At 33.4% G+C, this 20,981-nt stretch overlaps 2 protein-coding genes across 3 annotated transcripts; one reads left to right on the forward strand and one right to left on the reverse strand.

The window, feature by feature from the left end:
- Positions 1-80: 80 nt before the first annotated feature.
- nek10 (NIMA-related kinase 10) lies at positions 81-17,696 on the reverse strand. 2 transcript variants are annotated; one of them, XM_059567131.1, is made up of 35 exons: positions 17,613-17,696; positions 16,125-16,214; positions 15,985-16,042; positions 15,427-15,536; positions 15,254-15,352; positions 15,096-15,180; positions 12,211-12,252; positions 12,050-12,128; positions 11,874-11,941; positions 11,013-11,092; positions 10,827-10,913; positions 10,070-10,294; positions 9,851-9,990; positions 9,100-9,161; positions 8,933-9,007; positions 8,778-8,842; positions 8,314-8,416; positions 8,030-8,158; positions 7,807-7,944; positions 6,675-6,720; positions 6,211-6,332; positions 6,038-6,140; positions 5,478-5,553; positions 5,257-5,386; positions 5,044-5,114; positions 3,793-3,991; positions 3,628-3,715; positions 3,146-3,197; positions 2,833-2,864; positions 2,557-2,657; positions 2,374-2,484; positions 1,719-1,827; positions 1,580-1,632; positions 714-775; positions 81-608 (listed from the first exon to the last, which is right to left on the reverse strand). In XM_059567131.1, exons 2-34 carry the CDS (start codon positions 16,184-16,186, stop codon positions 728-730), a joined length of 3,048 nt encoding a protein of 1,015 aa, XP_059423114.1. In that variant the 5' UTR covers positions 16,187-16,214; positions 17,613-17,696; the 3' UTR covers positions 81-608; positions 714-727. The 2 variants fall into 2 exon arrangements, with proteins under 2 accessions (XP_059423114.1, XP_059423113.1); XM_059567130.1 differs by having other exon boundaries at positions 81-775.
- A 2,001-nt stretch (positions 17,697-19,697) lies between these two features.
- si:ch211-231m23.4 (free fatty acid receptor 2) lies at positions 19,698-20,755 on the forward strand. The gene has a single exon (XM_059567132.1). The coding sequence runs from the start codon at positions 19,711-19,713 to the stop codon at positions 20,623-20,625; it is 915 nt and encodes a 304-aa protein (XP_059423115.1). The 5' UTR covers positions 19,698-19,710; the 3' UTR covers positions 20,626-20,755.
- The last annotated feature ends 226 nt before the right edge of the window (positions 20,756-20,981 follow it).

Consider the following 20,981-nt stretch of genomic DNA (forward strand, 5'->3'; position numbering starts at 1 on the left):
GGTTTCATTACCAATTTTGTCTTACATTTGAAATTAGGCAGGATATTAAATATTTCTCTCAATTATATAAACTTTTTTTTTTTTTTTTTACTTTATTTGCAGGATTAAAGAGAACAATCAATGATTTTCCATGTGCTCTCAGGCTTTTAGATGCTACTTCACATGTATAAAATATAGAAAGACAAACAATGTCATTATACCACACACACACACACACACACACACATAAATACACACACATCACATATAAATGCTCTTGCGCTTTTTTTGTTAAAACCTACTTCCACCAATTTGTAACATGGGTAAAGCAATAAATTAATTTAGTGAGTAAAAACTAAAGTACTATTTTATATTAAAACTATATTTTGTGTGAATTTGCAAAAACAGTGAGGAAAATCACACACATTAAAGTGCACAGATTCAAACGAGGTCAGTCATAGATGTGTGCGTGCACTGACTATTATTGCAATCTTCTATTGTGCCAATATAATTCCGATATCAGCACGTGTTCTTCAGATGCACATAATCAGCTTATGATTCATAATGTGATTATTGTCAGGTTGACCTGAGAGAGAGGCGCTGCTGGGGATCACGGGGACTGAGCTCGTCTGGTTCCCGCTCCTGAATCCACGTCCCTTCTGCTGCTCGCACAGACAGACAGACAGACAGTGAGTCAGTCAATGAGCGAATGCAGAGGAAACCCAGCAGGAAACAGCTGCAATCCACATCACCTGCTGTAGTAGCCGTTTTCCTCCAGCACATCCTCCACCATACTCTGAAACAGCACATTATATGACACACTTTAGAAAACATTAATAATTTAACAATGAAAAACTAACAATTTCTTAATAAATATGCCAGATGTTTCATAATTTTCAATTCAATAAAAAAATTTTAAGCAAGCATGCACGTCCTCAATATTTTCTATTGATTTTAAAGAATTCCAAATACAGCAAGGGGGTACATAACAAAAACTATAATAATAAACAATAATTATAATTCCATTAATAACAAATTAAAAGTTAGAAATAGTGTTTAATAAAAATATAACATTTTTACAAGTAGTAACATTTCACAGATTTCTTATTCTTCAAACATTTCTTTTCTTTAAAATTAAAAACAAAATGTTATTTCCCCTATATTTACAATTATAGTCACTATAGCTTACAGAAGTAGCAGATTCATTAAATAAAATTCCCTATGAGTTTTATTTCTTTTAACTAACAAAAGACATCATCCTCCAGGAAGTAACATCATTTTTGCTTTTCATAATTACAATGTTTCAAACTAGGCATTATAGTTTAACTGATAAACAACTTTCACGTGTCCTTGATACCATTATCATTCTCATCTTTTAAATCTGTTTTTAACTAATAAAGGCAGTTTCAGAATGACATCATCTTTCAGTAAGTGACATCATTTTGGAGGGAAAACAGCAACAGAAATCTCAGTAAATATCATTACTGCATCTGATTAATTGTTCAAATGACAGGAATCAATATAAAAGTGATTTATGCATTCATTCATGAAAGTTCAAAATGTACTGGATAAAAAAAAGGTTCGATAATAAATATCCCACCTGTACGTCCTCATAGGTGAGTCCATCTTGTAGACTAGTGGAACCTGATTCCCCTACACAACAATTTAGACAAATTCAGTGGCTTTTGTAAAGCTTTCAAATTAAACCGAGGATAAAAATGCAGATTTAGGAGTTCCACCTCCACGGTTTTCCGCAGTGCATGTGTCTGAACTCAGAGACTGGATCATGGACCACCACTCTCTGCTGGCTGAAGACATCTCCACCAGCTCCTGGCTTCCTTGAAGAACCTGAAAGGATTCAAATCAAAGGTCTGAAAACACATTTCAACTCAAAGCTCAATGAAAAGAATACATTTTCTACGGAAGTTCACTCTAATGACCACAAGATGGAGCTGTTGCACCTTTTCCACCATTAACCCTGTGAAACCTGACATATGAAATAATGTTCACATTAAATGTAAATAAAAAAAATCAGATAACATTTTTAAAAAAATGCTGATAATATTTGATACACCAGGTGTTTATGGCTCAATTATGATAAAGTTAGAATATGGAGCTCATATGTAAAAAGGAAAAAACAGCTCAATCTAATTCAGAGGCCCAAAAATATGCAATTTGCAGATGCGGATATATATATATATATATATATATATATATATATATATATATATATATATATATATATATATATATATATATATATATATATATATATATATATATATATATATGACCAAAATGTAAGATTTGGTAATGCAACTGAAGCTATGGCTTTTGCATGATGCATGACGACAAACAAAAAATGATTGTTGTTGCATTAATCAGAGGGAGTACCTTATTGAGCTCCACCTTCAGATTGTATGGATCACTTCCGTACGTGAACAGAGGCTTCTTGAAGCGTTCGACTGCCCGCTGCTTGAAGCTGTTTTGTGGAGCTGGAGGGAGCTAAAAACATTCAACATGAATAAAAGAGACTGAAACACTGTGGAAAATGCCTGAAATCAGACTCTAAATTACCTGAGTTATAAATATTATCTTATGCAGAAGTTCAAGAAACCTTTGGTTGGGATCATCAATTTGTCGAACCTTTCTCTGAGACAAACAAATTCCCGCCGATGCTGTGAACGTGTGACAAACACGAGTGAAACTAAAGAAAATCTCTGGTATTTTTAGGTATTTAAGCTTTAGATGTGAGGACACAATTACATTTACCTATAAAACCTATGAAATGAGGCAAAATAAAATTCAGAGTTTATCATATTTGTGCACATTAGCAAAACGGAGACCTTTTACCTGGTCGTGCTTTTGCTTTTTGGCAATCCGCACTGCAAAATGTAAAACAGAAAGCTTTTTACAGCTTTTGCATGAGAACACATTTAAAATAAAATAAAATAAAATAAAATAAAATAAAATAAAATAAAATAAAATAAAATAAATAAAAAATAACTGAATTATTAATGGCATTCCTTTAATCTTGTAAAAATAAAAAAGAAAGAAAGAGCTAAAATAAAATAAAATAAAATTAAATTAAAAAATTAATTGAATTATTAATGGCATTCCTTTAATCGTGTAAAACTAAAAAAAGAAAGAAAGAGCATAAACTCACCTGAGTATGTTCAGCTCACCAGAAGATTTCACACCAACATTCCCTGACATTTCTACACATTAAGAATGGGGGGAAAAAAATCTTATTGTAGCAAATTAAGTATTTTCCTTATTAAACAAGAAGTGCATAAAGGACTGAAAGAACTTTTCAAGAAATTCTTTTACACTGTTTAGTCCTAAAAAAAACAATAAAGAAGAAACATTACACGTTCAATCTTCTAACAAACCTCAGTACACAAGAGGACGCTTTACTTCTAATATATGTGCCATTAAACCAGATGTGTTATTATTGGCTACTACATTATATCTAAATATGTAGCAACATTTAATTTTCAGTTTGCATGGCTAGAAGTATTTGTGTTTACTCATGTGCATTGCTTTTTGAATGTGTTCTATCACAGTTCACATACAACAATACCTGTAACTAATCAGATGCTAAAGGCATTTGCATTCAAATGTTTTTGTAGATGTAAACTCTGTCACCTTGGCTTTGCTCTTGTTCCTCTGAGCCAGATGCAGAAGTTTCCAAACTCTGAGCCTGTGATCCATCTTGTTCTCTGAGGCCACCGCTCTGAGTCAGAAACATCATTATTAGCTGACAGACAGGTTGTGATGATGAAGAAACGGCTGGTAGTTTTCTGATCTAACCGGCTGCAGTGGGCCGCACATCCTGGTCCTGTTCCTCTCCAGGAAGTACTTCTGCGCTCTCTTCCTGTCTCGTTCCGCTCTTCTCTCCAGTGAATTATAGGATGCACAGAGATTGTCCACAAACTTCATCATTATATCTGCAATCCTGGAACTGACCTCGATGATGTCAGGACGCATGTCTGCGTTTGGAGTCAAGCACCTATCAAAAGATGAAGAGAACGCGTCCCTCTTGTGAAAACTAAGAAACTAAACTTAAATACTCTAATTAGTGTACTGCTGAGGCACGGCAGAAACTAAAGGAAGCAGCAAGACTACATTTCCCATAATTCTCAGTGACAGAAGGCAAGAATAAAATACAGCCAAAGCATCAACTACAGACCTAATGCTCATCCTTTTCTCTTCATTTTGATAAAAAAGACAGAAATAAAGATGAAATTGTCCAACGCCTTCGTGTTATTTTTTAATGATTTTTTGTTTCAGCTTACCAAGGCTGCATTTATTTGATTAAAAAAAGGTAAAAACAATAATAATGTGAAATATTATCACAACAAAAAAAATGCTTTCTATTTTAATGTTAATATATTTTAATATAATACAAATTATTTATATTTCAAACAAATATTGTTCTTTTTAATTTCTATTCATTGAATAATCCTGAAAAAAACATTGATAATAATAAAAACTGTCATATGATTCATCGCAAATAATCCAAACTAAAAGTTTTTGTTTATATAAGATATGTTTGTGTGCTGTTTATATTTATTACGTATATATAAGTACATACACATGCATGTATATATTTCAGAATATATTAAATAGATTAATATATAATAAAAATAGCAAAATTGCAAATGCATGTAAATATTAAAAAAATATATACTCTGTGTGTGAATTTATATATACATAATGAATATACACAGTACACACAAATATATTATGTGAACAAAAACGTTTAATTTGGATGTGTTTGACAGCACTAATAAAAACATTATTCACAACCAATAATTGATAACTGAGCTTGACATCAGCATAGTACTATGATTTCATAAACATCATTTGACACTGAAAACTGCAGTAATGATGTTGAAAATTCAGCTTTGCAACACAGGAATAAATTCCCATTAAACATATATTCACACACAAAACTATTATTTTAAATTGCATTAATATTTCACCATATTACTGTATTTTTTTAATAAATAAGTGGGAAAAAGAGACTTTATATGTGTAAGCAGCAACTGGGAATCATACCATTTAATGACCTCAGTCACTCTCTCAGAGAAGGCTTTGTCTTCTACTGGCTCATAAACCGCTTCCACAATCTGAAGACATGAAGAACATGAGCAAATCAACCTGACAAAAATGCATGATTTGATTGAAAGACACAGAAGTTCTTTTAAACGTCAGAATGATTCTTTTCCAGCGCACAGCATGGATTTCTTCACTGTATGGTAAACCCGTCACCTTAGTAGCGAGCGAGAGCATGTTTGCGCTGTAGAACGGAGGCGTGAGGGTGACCATCTGATAGAGGATGCAGCCAACGGCCCAAACGTCTGCCTTCTCACCGTACGGCTCGTTCTTCACCATCTCTGGACTGACACGCAAAAAGCAGACAGAAAATATGCTCCACCTCAAGATCCGACACAGTTTCACCTGGTTATATTTGAGAATTGCAAAGTACAGACCAGCAATACAGTATTGTCCCGACCACTGACGTCAGCTTACTATTCTCCTGTTTCTGTTTCGCAAGACCAAAGTCAGCTGGAAAAGGATTAAACTGGTTATTATTAGGTGTACTATGTTAAGCAGTGTGCCCTTAAATATACTATATACGCTGTATATGAGCCCTGGACCATAATACATTTTTCGAAAATGAGATTTATACATCATCTTTCCATTGATGTATGGTTTGTTAGGATCCGACAACATTTGGTCAAGATACAAATATTAAAAAATCTGGAATCTGAGGGTGCAAAACATCTAAATATTGAGAAAATCACCTTTAAAGTTGTCCTTAGCAATGCATATGACACTGTGAAATTCACAGTGGGAAATGTACAAAATATCTTCATTGAACATGATCAATGATTTTTGGCATAAAAGAAAAATCTATAATTTTGACCCATACAGTGTATTTTTGACTACTGCTATAAATATGCCCCAGAGACCTAAGACTGTTTTTGTGCTGCAGGGACACATATATTTATATAATGCACTGGACAGATAAAAGGTGATATAAACTCACTAATAGTGACTTTATCTCTCTCTCCGAGCATGATATTATTGGGTGTGAGGTCTCGGTGGATGATCCTTTTCTCATTGTGTAAGTATCTCAAAGCCAGACAGATCTGTGGAGGGTTCAATATGAATTTATTTCACATTTTCCTTGTTCACATGTTCTAGTGTCGAGCTCCTGACCTGTATAAAAATGTTCCAGACTCTCTCCTCGGTGAACGTCTGCCGTTTCTCTTTGAGAGAGCTGAAATGTTCAGCCAGAGGAGCTCCTTCTATGAGCTCCATCACGATATAGAGCTTATCAGCTGAGACAAAGACAACAGGGGACAGTTTTAAACTATATATATTTATATGGGGTCCAAATACAATGAAAATCTGGGATTTTTATGAATTATACCTAAAACCAAAAAAATGATGTGTGTGTTTGTGTTAGAAGACAAACCAAACAATAAAACATTTTCAAACCTCATGTGAACTTTCACTCAAATTCATTATTTGCAAGGGAAACATTTATATTAAATGAGGGAAAAAATTAAACTGAAGTATTTTCACAGACGTTTGGATCCTACTGTAGAACTTAAATATTTATTATATGCATATTAATATCATATATATTAAGAGTTATATATAAAAATAGGAGTACATACCTTCTAAAAATGTTTTGAAGTATTTCACAATGTTTGGATGAGACATCTGAAAGAAATGAAGAATTATTCATGACAGCTTTCAATGCTGAGCTCGGTCTTAAAAATGAGAAATAAGATTTTGCTTAATGAAAATTACTTCAGATCCATTACTTTTTTTGAATTGCGACAATAATTTACTAATTTGACACATTTAACTCTTTCCTTGCCATAGACGAGTTTTTACAGCTTTTTGTGTTTTCACTGTTATACACTCGGGGGCGCTATTACACATCTTCTGAACGAGTACACAACCTCCCGAACAAAAACAGACATGAACAGGATGGAAAAACTAGCAATCTCTTATGTAAACAGATTCATATGATAATGCGATCATCAGCAATAGACAGCATATAAATGAAAACTGCATAATGTTTCATAAATGAGTAAAATGTTGATCTAGGAAGTGGTATATGACTGTGCAAGCTTTGGAGGCGTTAATGGAAGCGATTTACTGGATTTATGCTTTGATAATCATATTCAGTGTTATCCAGATGTAGTTTTTCATAAAAAAAACTTTAGCTCAAAATTTTTATGAAAACTTCATATATTCAAGTGTTGATTAAAAAAAGAATGCTTTAAGCTAGAATAAAACAGATTTTTTTTTTTGTTTAAAAGTAAAGGCTTTGATCTTTATTTTTGTGTATTGCATATCCAAATATTCATACAGCAAAATATACTGAAGGCCGTAACATTTTTGTGAAAATCATCAAAATCGCTGGCGGTGGCTGGCAACTTTTTTCTAAAATGCTGGCGGGGAAAGAGTTAAATGTAAAAATGCTGTAATGAACATCATCGTTTAAAATACACCGTGATTTTTTATTACAATATAAAGAAATTATTTACAAATACTTTTGCATAAATAGTGAAACTTTTACAGAATATGAGATTTATTTATTTGTTTAGCATCACAGTGATAAGAATGTGCTAAATTGTCATGCAAGCGAGGTCATAGTGCAAAAATCTTAATGTTTAATAAAATAAGATTTATTTTTCTTCATGAAAAGCCTTTTTTTCTTATTATTTTAGTCTGAAATGACAGGTTTCATAGGATTTAGCAAAATGACTGACCACTAGAGGGACGTCTGAGACTCACCTGCTCTTTAATGATGGTCAGCTCAGACACAATCTTCTCCACGCTGCTGTCTCTGGATCGCTTGTCTTTGCCAAAGGCTGGATTGTGAAAGTTTACCTCCTTCAGCGCCAGAATGTTCTGTCCGCTCTGCTTACGGACCTTTGAGTGGGAGCAAAAACAACTGTCAAAGTCTCAGTTGAACTATTATCCAACACAGCACAAATATACAGCAAAGACGACTCACCTTAAAGACGCTGCCAAAGGCACCGCTGCCTAGATGGTCCAAAACCGCATAACCATTGATCACTCTCAAAGGAGGTCGGTTCTGGTTCACCATCTCTATGCTTTCCCTGAGAACATCCAATTCCTCCTCCTACAGAAGAGATAAATGCATGAAAACAGGCCAGAGAGAAAATGTTAGAGAGAGCGTTGACCCTTCTCTTTAACTAGTTTAGTGCAAACGTTTCAATTTAATGTTGGAGAAGCAGTAGGGTCAGTGTAATTCACCAAAGATCATCACTATCTTACCGATAAGAGGGCGATTTTCTCATGCAGAGGTTCATACGCGCTAATGTCTCTTACATAGTGTCCAACATCAATAAACATCTCAAACAACTCCGGAGAAAACAGTCTGGAACAAGCAGCAACATCATTTCATTTAGATGCATTCAAAAGCATAATACATTCTGAAAACATAAACCACTTTATTAAAGATAATATGAATAAAATACTGAAATAATGAATAAAAATGGAACAAACAAACAACTAGCATCCACACCATTTCATTCAGATACCAACCAATCAATAAATAAAAACCCTAAAAAATAAAAATAATTATAATTTTGAAAAATAAACAAATACATAAATAAACCACCTTGATCATATTAATAAAATACAGAAATAATAAATTAATACATTTTTATATATTTCTATAAATAAAAAAGTTAATTTCATACATTTCTGTCAAATAAATAGAATAAAAAATAAAATACCTTTTAAAGTGATGTCTATTGCGTTCCATACTAAAAAGGAATCGTAGGGCCCTAAAAGCATAACACTTCAGAAAAAAATAGTTCAATTATTATGTGATAAATACAGAATATTTCATATGAAACCTGTCTGAGACAGTAAATCATTTTTGGCGTACCTGTAGAGATTTTGCCTGAGGATCTTGAAGGTTTTGTTGCAAAATCAGTTTGCCAATTATGTACACACCATTCTCCTAAAACATTAAATCAAAGCATGTAGACTATATAAATATGAGAATTGATGTTTTTCATTCAAGAGAAGCATGTGACAAAAAGAAGTGACTACCTGAACCACATTATGTGCTGTTGTGTCGTCCAAAACAAGCTCAGTGATCGCTGCACAGCATGCTGGGAACAGGGACAGTTGCTTCATTAATTGGGGTTTTATTCCACAGTGCAAGACAATGCAGAATGTATCCCACTATGGAAAAGTCATCTCAAACACAGCCATGTTTATGCATCTGAGTGAATCTCACAAAAAAAATCTCCACTGTACCTCATTGTACATGCAACCTACAGTATATATTAATTCATTATATGTATATCAGAAATAATTATGCATGTAAATAATACATGTATATCACACATATAAATCACACAAAACATTTTTTATTTAAATACACTCACAAATAAATAAATGCTACATAAATTAGTAAAAATAATTATAATAAATAATAATATAATAATTATAACAAAAAGAAAACAAATAAATAAATTCATTAATTATTAATTAATTAATAATAAATAAATAAATAAAAATTTCACAGGAGTATTTCCCTTAAAAAAAAAATGTTTAAAAAGAAAAGAAAAATATTGTGAAAAATAACGAGAAAGATTGTTTTGGATCCTCCCATGTTTGGAGTCTGGTCTTGACTCTTGATAGATGACATAATTGGTGTAAATTAATTCAATTGTTCATTTACAAAGGAAATATTTATATTAAAAAAGAAGAAAAAGGTTTTCTAGTTTCCATGAAAAAATAGATAGCCCCTAGACCTCATCATGATCATTAGTACTGAATTCCTGTATTTTCTCACCTGCCTGCAGATTGATGGTGTTCTCGGCCGTCTCTTGGGGACTCACCTCCGCCGACACGTGCTGTCTGTGTATCCTGCCTGACGCGTTGGCGCTGGAAAGCGTTTCTATTGTGGAGCGATCAGACACGTACACTCGTTCTCTGAAAATAAAAGTTTTGCATGACTTAAAAGTGCAAGTAAAATGCTCAAAATCTGAGCGGACGGCATCGGGAGACTCACCCGTGTAAGATGCGCAGCAGCTGTTGCACACCGCCCCAGGCCCGGATCTCAGCGCTGGTGTCGGGATCCTGACACAGCTGCACGAGGACCCACACGGCGCTCCACAGCAGCTTCACGTGCTCCGAGTGCAGGAGACTGAGCAGCACTGGCACCCCGTCACACTGACGCACCTGATCCCTGACACACTGCACCGAGCACAGCAACCTCAGCAGCTCCACGCTCAACCTGAGACACATGATCAACAATAATATCCAAATCAATTCAGATTTAAAGCGGAAGTGCCAGTGCATCACTTAAAATTACAATATATTTTTTTTCAAGCAGCCTGATTTAGCTCAAGCAACTACCTGCAATGAAAAAATATTAAATTAAATGTATTTACTGTGACTTTTGATCCATTCAATACATCCCTTCATCAAGCCATGTGAATTTGTTTTACTTTCCCCTAAAATTTTGAATGGTAGTCTATGCAATTATGTTTTGAGTCACTAATGCGCTAAAGTTTTTATGGATGCAGAGTATGCAAAGATAGAAAAAAAGGAACTAATAGGATCTCATTGCATCTTGTAACTGCAAATATCAGAATTTTCATTAAATTTCTCAGTGCACCTGAAAAAAGTATTTTTAATGTAGCATACCCAAAGGCTAATACAAATCTAAACAATGTGGGTCTGGTTGATCTAACAGAAGTATTTACATATGCACACAGAAAAATGACTGCAAAAGATATCAATCTCAGAGCCTTGTTTCTACTCACCTTTTCGAAAACATGTCATACTCCTGTAAAAAAACTAGAAGGTGCTCCACAAGCGAGAGCTCTGCAATCTTCTCTTTGCATTCTTGACTAAATGAAAAATTAGATTAATGATTAACTGCTAATGTATCTAATTCATCATGCTAATTTAACTGCTGTAGATATACATTACTCATGATATTAATTTACCTTTCAGCCAGTGTGGTGAGAGCCAGCAGAGATCCTAACACCACGCTACTGTCCCGCGTACAGAGCAGCTTCACGAGGGTCTGTGCAAAAGAAAAATTATTAACTGGAAATCAGTGCTATTTTAGTATGTTTGATATTCTGTTATAGCTTTAAATAACATTTTGAATGAGGTTTTTATATATATTTGCAGTCACACTTTATTTTAAGGTCCAATTAAAAAGTGAACTCCTAATTGGATGCTTATAAATAATTAGTAAGGTAACGTTAGTTGTAAAGTTTAGACATTAGGGATGTAGGATATGGTCATGCAGAATATGTGCTTTATAAGTACTAATAAACAGCCAATATTTTAATAATAGGCATGCTAATAAGCAACTAACAGTGAGAATTGGTCCTTATACTAAAGTGTTGCCACATACAAAGTTTGAGAAAATTGTGTAGTTTTTGTAATTTCTATTATTATTTTAAATGTTTATATAGTTTAAGTTAAAATGAAGAAAAGGATCATCCAATGGTAAAAAGAAAATTCCAGTTTATAAAAAAATATTTTAATATAATAAATAGTTTATACACATATATATATATATATATATATATATATATACAATTAAATATTATTATTTAATAAATAGCTTTCTTTTTAGATTAATTTAATGAAAATGAGAAACGGTTCCAGGACAAAAGCTGAAATAAAATAAGTATTAAGTACTGTATTATTTCTATTAACAATTTTTTTTTAAATGGTTTGCATTTTAGTATTTTGGATTTTAATTGTAAAAGTAAATCAAATTCTTATTTACATGTTAAAATATCTTATATGCTTTGTAAAGTTTGACTTCCTCTAAAACACTCTATAAATACCTTATGTGCACCGCAATTAATAATCCACTGCCTTTGCTCCTCAACAGAAGACAACTTCTGAAACATATCTGCAGAGCAAATGATGGGGACACAAGCACAGCAAACACATTATTCTTCTTGCGTCTCATTTACAATCTGTACATACTGTGCAACACACTGCAACATGTTTGTCTCACATGTCATTGCAACCAGCTGCTCGATTTCCAGCCTCTGTTCTCTGCATTCTAGATAAACTGTTGCAACTGACTCCATGTGCTGAAAAACACCCAATGAGACACGATGAACTTCCCCCAGCTGCTGTGCATTTTCAACATGTTAACATTGTGATGATCTTTACCTCAGCGAGCTGCCCGGCGCCTTGGAGTTCAAAGAAGACTTTCTATAAGAGAAAACAGAAACATATATACAGCAAATGAAAAGACAGAATGTCAGAGACACTAATTGTAACAGAGTGTAAATAGCAATAGCTATAATACACTTACATAAGGCCATCCTTAAAAATATAATTTTTTATCGATTGTAAATTTGCATTAAGACCGACCAATTTTTTTACTCTTCAAACAACTAATACAAAAGCAATAAAATACTATAAATTATATTTAAGTAAGTATTGTAAATATATAAATTGCCTTCGCCCACATACAAATGAAGGCTATCTTCTTTAATAAAAAAAAACCCTGTGACGTCATCTGTGTTTACACGGATGTCACACTGTGGCCTGTGCGTTCGCTTCGTCTCACTCACTGTCAGAGTCAATGGTTCGCGCTTGGTAATGATGGCTGCGGCTGCAGTAAACTAAATGTTCGCGGTCACTGTTCAAAGTCATACGGGTTCGGGCACCATAATACATCTAAAACATTAATTAAAACAGCTCAACACCGCTTTAACTTGGCACAAAGTTCTGGAAAAACTGTGCCCAGATGTTTTCCCATCCCTTCTCCTCTCTAGTCTAAAACCGTGACCGTGTCGACTGTCACTTTATGTTCGAAAATCTATCGCACGAATCAAGCACGAATCAACCAACACAAGTTTCGAAAACGTAAATAGGAAATTGATTTTAACGACCCTCTCTCGGAGCGCGTCCAGTTTTTTTTTTTTTTTTTTTTTTTTGAACAGGCGTCACACAGCAACTGCAGCTTCGGACAAACACGCATAACAGCAAAAAATACTTCTGCACTATGTTTCTCTTTTTACAACAGACATGTGAATTCAGCCGGTATTCAGTCTCATACAGTTTCGGGCTTGAATCGCCTAGGGCTGTCAAAATAGCTGAAAAAACTAAATTCGAATTTTTCACTTAAATATGATCAAAATTCGAATTGTATTCAAATTTAAAATGCATAATTTCAGTTAGGGTGAAGAAAAGCGTTCTGCTTCTCTTCTGAGGCCTCAAAATAGTTTAATTTATTCAAAGCATTAGAATACATGACTGTGAAAAAAACAACATAATATTTAAAATAATGTTTATGAACCAATTATTATTAATTAAGTTGCTTAAAGAACTACAAAAAAAACAGCATCATTTATGCATGCATTGTTAAATAAATAAAAAAGGCGGAAAACAAGTCACACCGGATACATTTTTTCATTTTAAAACATGAGATGCAGTGGGATGGGGAACAAAAAACACAACATAAAGTCTCGAGATATTTTTAGAAAATTTAATTAATACATTCATTTTACATGTCTTTCTAAACATGCGGCTCTCTTGTGCAAGACGCGAGTCCAACGGTGTCCCTCTAGAAAATGTGCGAAATATGCGTTCTGTGTGAACGGCTTGATTTCAGTTTTGATGTAAACAACATCTTCTCCACATTGATGTTCTCTTTTTTTTTTCTTTAAGTGGCTTCAACTGGACAGGCTAACATAACCTTATAATGCAATGGCACATACATCGTCATCGCATCTCGTGTGCCACTGATAAAGATCAAGTATTCTTCGAACGGTGCGCGTACACGAGGTGAAAGATGAGACAGCAGCTATTGCATGTCGAGCTGTATATAAAGATGGAATGGAACACGTACCGGGGCAGATTCCTTAATGCACACCTAAAATTCGAATGCGCATTCGAATGTAGATTTTTATTTTAAATTCGACGAATATTCAAAAAAAGATTTTTTTTGACAGCCCAAGAAAATCGCCTATGCAATTTTTTGTTGTTGTTGAAATTTAATCGTAAACCCAACCATGTTGAAGCCTGCAGTAAATGTTTTGCATTATTGCATTATTGTTTTTCGAAAATGTTGCACTCCTGTTTGTCATTGTGCACATAACTTCACGCCAATAAATCATCAGAAATATTGGTCTTTACCAATATATTGAATCTTTACATTCCTCCTGTCTGTTGTCTGTGGATTTACCTATATTTGGTGTTATTTGCCCTATAAAACTTTAGACATGCAAAATCGATTTTACAATCGATTCAATGAACACTTGTCACTCAAATCAAACAGGATTTTTTTTCACAAAAGTGACAACCCAAGAAAGCAAAGTAAACGGTCTCTCATTTGTAGGTTGCATTGATACGTAGCGGTGGATGCAAGTAAAACAATATAACAGTACCTCATTTTTTTTTCTTCTCACCTGAAATTCATGCAATAAATATGTTTTTGACAAAGATTTAAATTTGTTTGTGGTCTATATAGCCTGCATCAAAAGGAGGTTTGTAATGATGCACCCGAAGGCACGGATTGAAGACCCAGTCAGTGATATGCTAATTTGTTTAAATTGATACTGACGTCATTACCATTTTTTTTTTTACATTGAAACTTAAAAAAAAAAAAATAGACCGACCTACCGACCCTTTTTTTTAAAATTACTGTTACTGCAAACCAAAATATTTTTAAGGATGGCCTAAGATAACATAAAAGTAACACTTCACAATAAGGTCCCATTAAAAATGAATTAAATACAGTATTTATTAACCTTTGTTGACTCAAGTTAATAAAAGTACAGCTATGTGTTAATACATTTGCATTAATTCTTTTATTTTATGCTGTCTTTAAAAACAGATTGTTGTTGTTGTTTTTTTGCATTGCAAAAATATAAACTTATATTTATAATGAATTTAATTTAGGATTAATTTAATTTCAACTAAAATCAACAAATCAGTTTATTAACTTAATTAAGAGTTTTAATTTCTACATATTACCATGGTACATTATTCCACATTTTTACAGAGTGATTTTTAAGATGATATTAAACTGAGATTTTTGATCTCACCTGGTGAAGAGGATCCCTGATCAACAATCTCAAGCAGTTTAAAACTCTTAGGATGTTGTCCGAGGAAGAACTGTCCAGCCAGCTCCTAAAAACAAATAAGACTAGTCTATAATCCATAACTGGCACACATCCTCAGCATCATGCTCATAAATACACACCTGCAACCGAGTCTGTTGTTGATCAAGGCAGTGAAGATGTCCAGGAACAGTCTGTGATGTGGCTGGTCACTAAAACACCTCTGATTTCTGTAGATCACACTGTTAATGAACACTGGTTACAAAATGCAGTAGAATAAGAGAAAAATTAAGAGACAATATGGGACACTGTGCACCTGAAGTTATCCAGCTCTGATGCTTCGCTGGTTGTGGCGATTTTCCGGTGATCAGGAACATTTGAGGAGTTCTGAGGCTTTCGTCCCTTGGATTGATTCAAAGATGAAACCTGCGATAGTGAGCAGAGATGAATCAACTACGTTAACTATTGACTAACTAAACTCACAGCAGACTCATGCACAATTCCGTGTTTTTCAGATTACTTAAAGGGACAGTTCACCCAAAAATGAAAGTTCTGTCATCATTTACTCATCCTCATGTCGTTTCAAACCTGTACGAGTTGCTTTCTTATGTTGAATATAGAAGACGATATTTTGAAGATAGCTGGTAATCAAACAGTTGGTGGTTACCATTGACTTTCATAGTAGGAAAAAAATACAATGGAAGTCAATGGGAACCACCAACTTTTTGATAAGAAAGCAACTCATACAGGTTTGGAACGACATGAAGATGAGTAAATGATGACAGAACTTTCATTTTTGGGTGAACTGTCCCTTTAAGTAATCTGAAAAACAAACATTTAATTTAAATTACAATAGTCAAAATTAAAATTTTACCTGTTTTGACACTGGAGCTGTGATCAGTGATAAAAGCCTCTTGAGATCAAGAAGCTGCCTAAAGAATATTTTAAAAAGACATTATCGATATCAGTAGAGAAACTAGAATCTCATCAGTAATAGTTTCGGCGATGACTTACTTATCTTTAGGTTTGGGGTTTGATCTGTTTGGTCCTCTAGACTTTCTGTCTTGGAGAGGCATGTTGACAATATCTTCATCACTCTCATGTCTGCAGATGACAAATACTTAAAGCAAGAAACTACAGACAAAAACTTGAAAAACGTTTCTTTTTTTCATGCACTGGTCAATTTTGAGATTTGTGGAAACAGATCTAGTGGGAAAAAAAACATGCAAAATCCACTTTTATTATATTAATTATGTTGTTGCATTGCAAAAATACAAACTTACATTTATAATGAATTTATGATTCATTTAACTTATTAATAAATGAGTCAACCTATTTTGATTATATTTAATTTAGTCCTAATTTAGTCCTAAAATCCTAATTTTAAATTAATTTATTTATCATTTAATCAATTTAACTTATTAATAAACTCAAATCACGTCTTCATATTAACATGGTACACTGATCCACATTTTTACAGACTTTTAAGAGTGACTTATATTTAAGATGAGAAATATTAAACGTTATTTGATTTTATAGCACGTATCAAGTTGCATCTGAGCAGTAGATTTCAATTACAATACATATCTTTAAAGACCAATCTTCTCAGTTTCTCATTTTTTTCTCACCACACTTTATAGTTTTATTCCTATCTATATTCTGAAGGTTATTACAGAGGGGTTTGTTCATAAATCGTTCACCTGACAACATTTCATTCATAAAAACATGGACTCTTTTAGCTGTTGTTTTACAGTATTTTCAGATTTTATGGACTGATAAAAATATTAATCTGAAATCCAGTATGTAAAACATTAATGAACCAACAAAATGAACCAGAATTTTGAATCTGGCTTCAGATTTCTGTTCCGAAAATATATAAACATCAGTACATGTTTAATAAGATAATGTACAATTTGTATATTTAAAAAGAACATTTCAGAAGAAACAATGTTTGTTACTCATAATGCAATTAATCAATTATTAATACAATCCATCAGTTGTTGAAGTATGGTGGTCTATTATATTTATCATATTAACCTTTATTTTAAGTTTCTTTTTATACAAACTATAAATAAGTGACTAGAAATAATTAATTAAAACACCATACAAGAAACGTTGGCAGTTTGGAATGACATTGGTGAGAGAAAATCAATTAGATTTACATTTTAAGATGAATACAATAACTTTTTTCATACATTTGAACACTTAAATCATGTTTGCTCAGTGTCCTTGGATCATCTGGTGAATTTTCTTAATTTGCAGTCATTCTCCTCAATTTCACCACAGTATGATAATTGGTTAAAAACCAACATAAGTTACTTGTTTTTTTTAATCTTCTGTTTGAAAGGTGTCTCTGTGCTATCACTCGTTAAAATAACTGCCAGAGGCGTTTGTATTTAATCAAACGCAGTTTAATTTGTGACTGAGGTAACGTTAATACCTTTTTTAGAGCCCGCTGACTGTATAAACGAGATTTAACGGCTTTATGATGTATTTTCTCACCTGTGTGGATCGGGAATATTTCTGGCCGTTGAATCGCATGACTGAAGCTCGACATATATTTGTGAGAAAACAACACAAGCTCGAATCAGGAACGTGAAGACACACAGCAACCAATCAGACGACGCGATTTTGAGGCGTCTGAGGTTACCATGGCGACACGTAACCAAACATTCCAAGATGAGCTCGAGTTTCTCTTTTTCCGTTGATCTTGAATTGTGAATTATAACATTGTTTTAATTATGATATATATATATATATATATATATATATATATATATATATATATATATATATATATATATATATATATATGTATATATATAATTATAAATATTAAATACTATTAAATCAAATATGCATTTCTAAGTGTAGGTTACAATAATAAACAAAAATGAATAACGCACAAATATTGGACGAATTCTTTAATAACCTCTTTATTTAAAAGTAAGACCAAAATAACTATTATTGTAAATAGTTGTTATCATATAACTATTTATACTTTCAGTTTTAAAAGCATTGACAAAAAATAAATAAATAAAAATGTTTCACGTCAAAATACTCCCAGTACAAAAATATAATTTATTGTAGCCTTTTATCCATACAGTATGTGTTTGTCGAAAGGAAAGATATGATGCATGTTTGTTTACACTGAGGTTTGCATGTTGTTTGCACTCCAACGAATTTAAATATTATACATGCTCCCCAAATTCAGATGCAATAAGAGTTTTGCATGTTAGTTGAACTTTAGCTGTCTAAATATCCCTAACAGTCACGCATACTTACAGTTTTTAAATAAGCATCTCTTAAACACCCTGTTCAATGAACTCTGCTCAACAGTGGGATGATCTGTAGGAATAACACACCAAATCAGCCTCAATCTTAGGAGATACTGAGAAACACACAGACGTTGTGGTAAGGCAGTTTTCATAGTGACTTTAGTGATTTCCCTTGTGTAGAAACAACTAAACCTATCTGTTTTAAGGAAATATACTGTAAGAATTTCGACACTTGAGTCACACCTTTAAAATAAATTCTGAATAACATACTTAGAAAACTGGTTAAAAAAAACACTTAGAAAAATGTGTACAGGACACACACAGGATGCTGCATTAAAAAAATTAAATAATACAAAAAGTATAGATAAATAATAATAATAATAATAAAATTAAACCATGCAACTTGGTTTTGTTATTTAATGCAATGCATTTTAAGACAATTTTAAGTATGCATTTCATATTCAGATATTTACTGGATGTTGCACTGACAAGAAAGTAAATAATAAGATTAAATTAGATTAAAAATAATTGTTGTTTTTTTATCTGTAATACAATTACTTTCATGTCTAAATAAATTTGTAGGACGTTATGGCTGTTTATTAATATTACTTTTTACAAAAGTAAGATAATTGAATTTAAAAATATAAATAAACTTCTATCTATCTTATGTTTTACTTTTTCAGTTCAACTTCCCGTGCATGAACGTCAAGGTTTCAGACATTTAAAGTTAAATACATTTGTAAACCACTATAGCGTTTTTTTAGTGTTGGCTAAATCAATTATGGGTGCGGTCATTCCTAATTTTTACTGAGTCTTGCTTCCAGTCTTATTCCCTTCCAGCTATTTTGGCCGTACAAAAGCACCTTTTTGCTGCTTGATATTGCAAATTGGTGTTATTTTAATGTATTATCTTAATCATGAACACTCTGGTTTATAGTGCAAACAGTTTTATCATTTACAGCACGTTGTTATTTCCTGATAGCGGCTAATTAACCGAAAGTCTCACCCACACACTCGTAAAAATAAAGGTGCTTTCCGATGCCATAAAATAACCATTTTGTCTAAATGGTTCTATAAATAATCTTTAACATCTGAGGAGCCTTTCTGTTTTACAAAAGGTTGGCGAAAGAAGGTTCCTCAAGATAAGAAAGAGATAGTTCTTTAAAGAATATTTGATTGAATGGTACATCTATGGCATTGCTGTGAATAACATTTTAAGCAGCTTTATTTTTAAGAATGTAGGCTTACTTCCGCATTGAAGAATAAAGTGGATACATTGTTGGGTAAATTTCAATGTTTTCCAGAGTCCATTCCCATGCAGAATGACGAACCAGTGGGTGATTTTAGCCGTCTACATCCTGACGTTTCTGATTGGCCTTCCTACCAATCTGCTGGGCATTTACACGTTCTTTAAGAAACTGGGTGACAAACCCAGTCCGAATGATATCCTGCTCTTCAACCTGACGGCTTCTGACTTGGTCTTCCTGCTCTTTCTGCCCATTAAGATGTACGAAGCCGCCATTGGCATGAAATGGTATTTATCCCAGACCCTGTGCTCCATTGCCTCTTTTGTGTTTTTCACCGCCATTTACACCAGCTCCCTGTTGCTCATGGCTGTAGCCATTGACCGCTACTTAGGGCTGGGGTTTCCATTCAAATACAGACTGATGCGTAAGCCGCTTTACGCCACAGCAGGAAGCGTCATCATCTGGCTGGTCAGCGCTGCCCATTGCAGCATCGTATTCATCACTGTCCACATGCCAGATCCCAACGCCACCCTTCCCAAAACAGTCTGCTATGAAAACTTCACAGAAGCGCAAAAGAAGATCTTGTTACCATTTCGACTCGAAATGTTTGTGGTTCTATTCATGCTGCCGCTCTTAGTTTGTATCTTCTGCTATATCAGCTGTATCTACATCCTGTACAGCAGGCCTCATATTAGTAGAGAGAAAAAGCAAAGGGCCATTGGCATGGCGTTGTGCACGCTCACCATCTTCTTAATCTGTTTTTTACCCTTCAACTTGTCTCATCTGGTGGGTTTCAGCAGCAACGACAGCCCGTGGTGGAGATACTACACGCTCCTGCCCAGCACCCTCAACACCTGCCTGGATCCATTCGTGTTTTACTTCTCCTCCACTTTCCGTGAAAGCAAAGCGGTTTCTTCACTTAAGAGGTGGTGTTTTAAACATAAGAAGACCAAGGAGAGTGAAACTGAACTTGTGACTGTGGCAAAATGAACATCAGATATGACTTCATGCAAATTGCAAGATCTATGTATTAATTTAATTATTTTGAATACTCAAATACTCACCGTTTGGGGTTGCTAAGATTTTTTAAAATGTTTTTAATAGAAGTCTCTCATGCTTGCCAAACACAATAAAAATCTGAAATATTATTGCAATTTAAAACCACTGTACTGTGTCTGATTTGCTGTTTTATTAAAATACTCTGAATATTTAACCACTTCCTGTGGTGGTTTTGGAATTTATTTTTATTTCCACCATCATGAAACTAAAATATATTAAAATATTAATAAAACAATATTATTTAAAAATATAAAATATATATATATTTTTTAAGTGTTTCATTAAAA

Source organism: Carassius carassius, chromosome 15, assembly GCF_963082965.1.
Source record: "Carassius carassius chromosome 15, fCarCar2.1, whole genome shotgun sequence".
NCBI classification, from domain to species: Eukaryota; Metazoa; Chordata; class Actinopteri; order Cypriniformes; family Cyprinidae; genus Carassius; species Carassius carassius.

Coding starts and splice junctions, on each gene's coding strand:
- nek10 (XM_059567131.1), bottom strand. CDS start 16,186: ATGCCTCTCCAAGACAGAAAGTCTAGAGGACCAAACAGATCAAACCCC. Junction 9,008..9,099: donor CAGCACATAATGTGGTTCAG/GTAGTCACTTCT, acceptor TTAATGTTTTAG/GAGAATGGTGTGTACATAAT. Junction 3,992..5,043: donor GTGACTGAGGTCATTAAATG/GTATGATTCCCA, acceptor ATCTTTTGATAG/GTGCTTGACTCCAAACGCAG.
- si:ch211-231m23.4 (XM_059567132.1), top strand. CDS start 19,711: ATGACGAACCAGTGGGTGATTTTAGCCGTCTACATCCTGACGTTTCTG.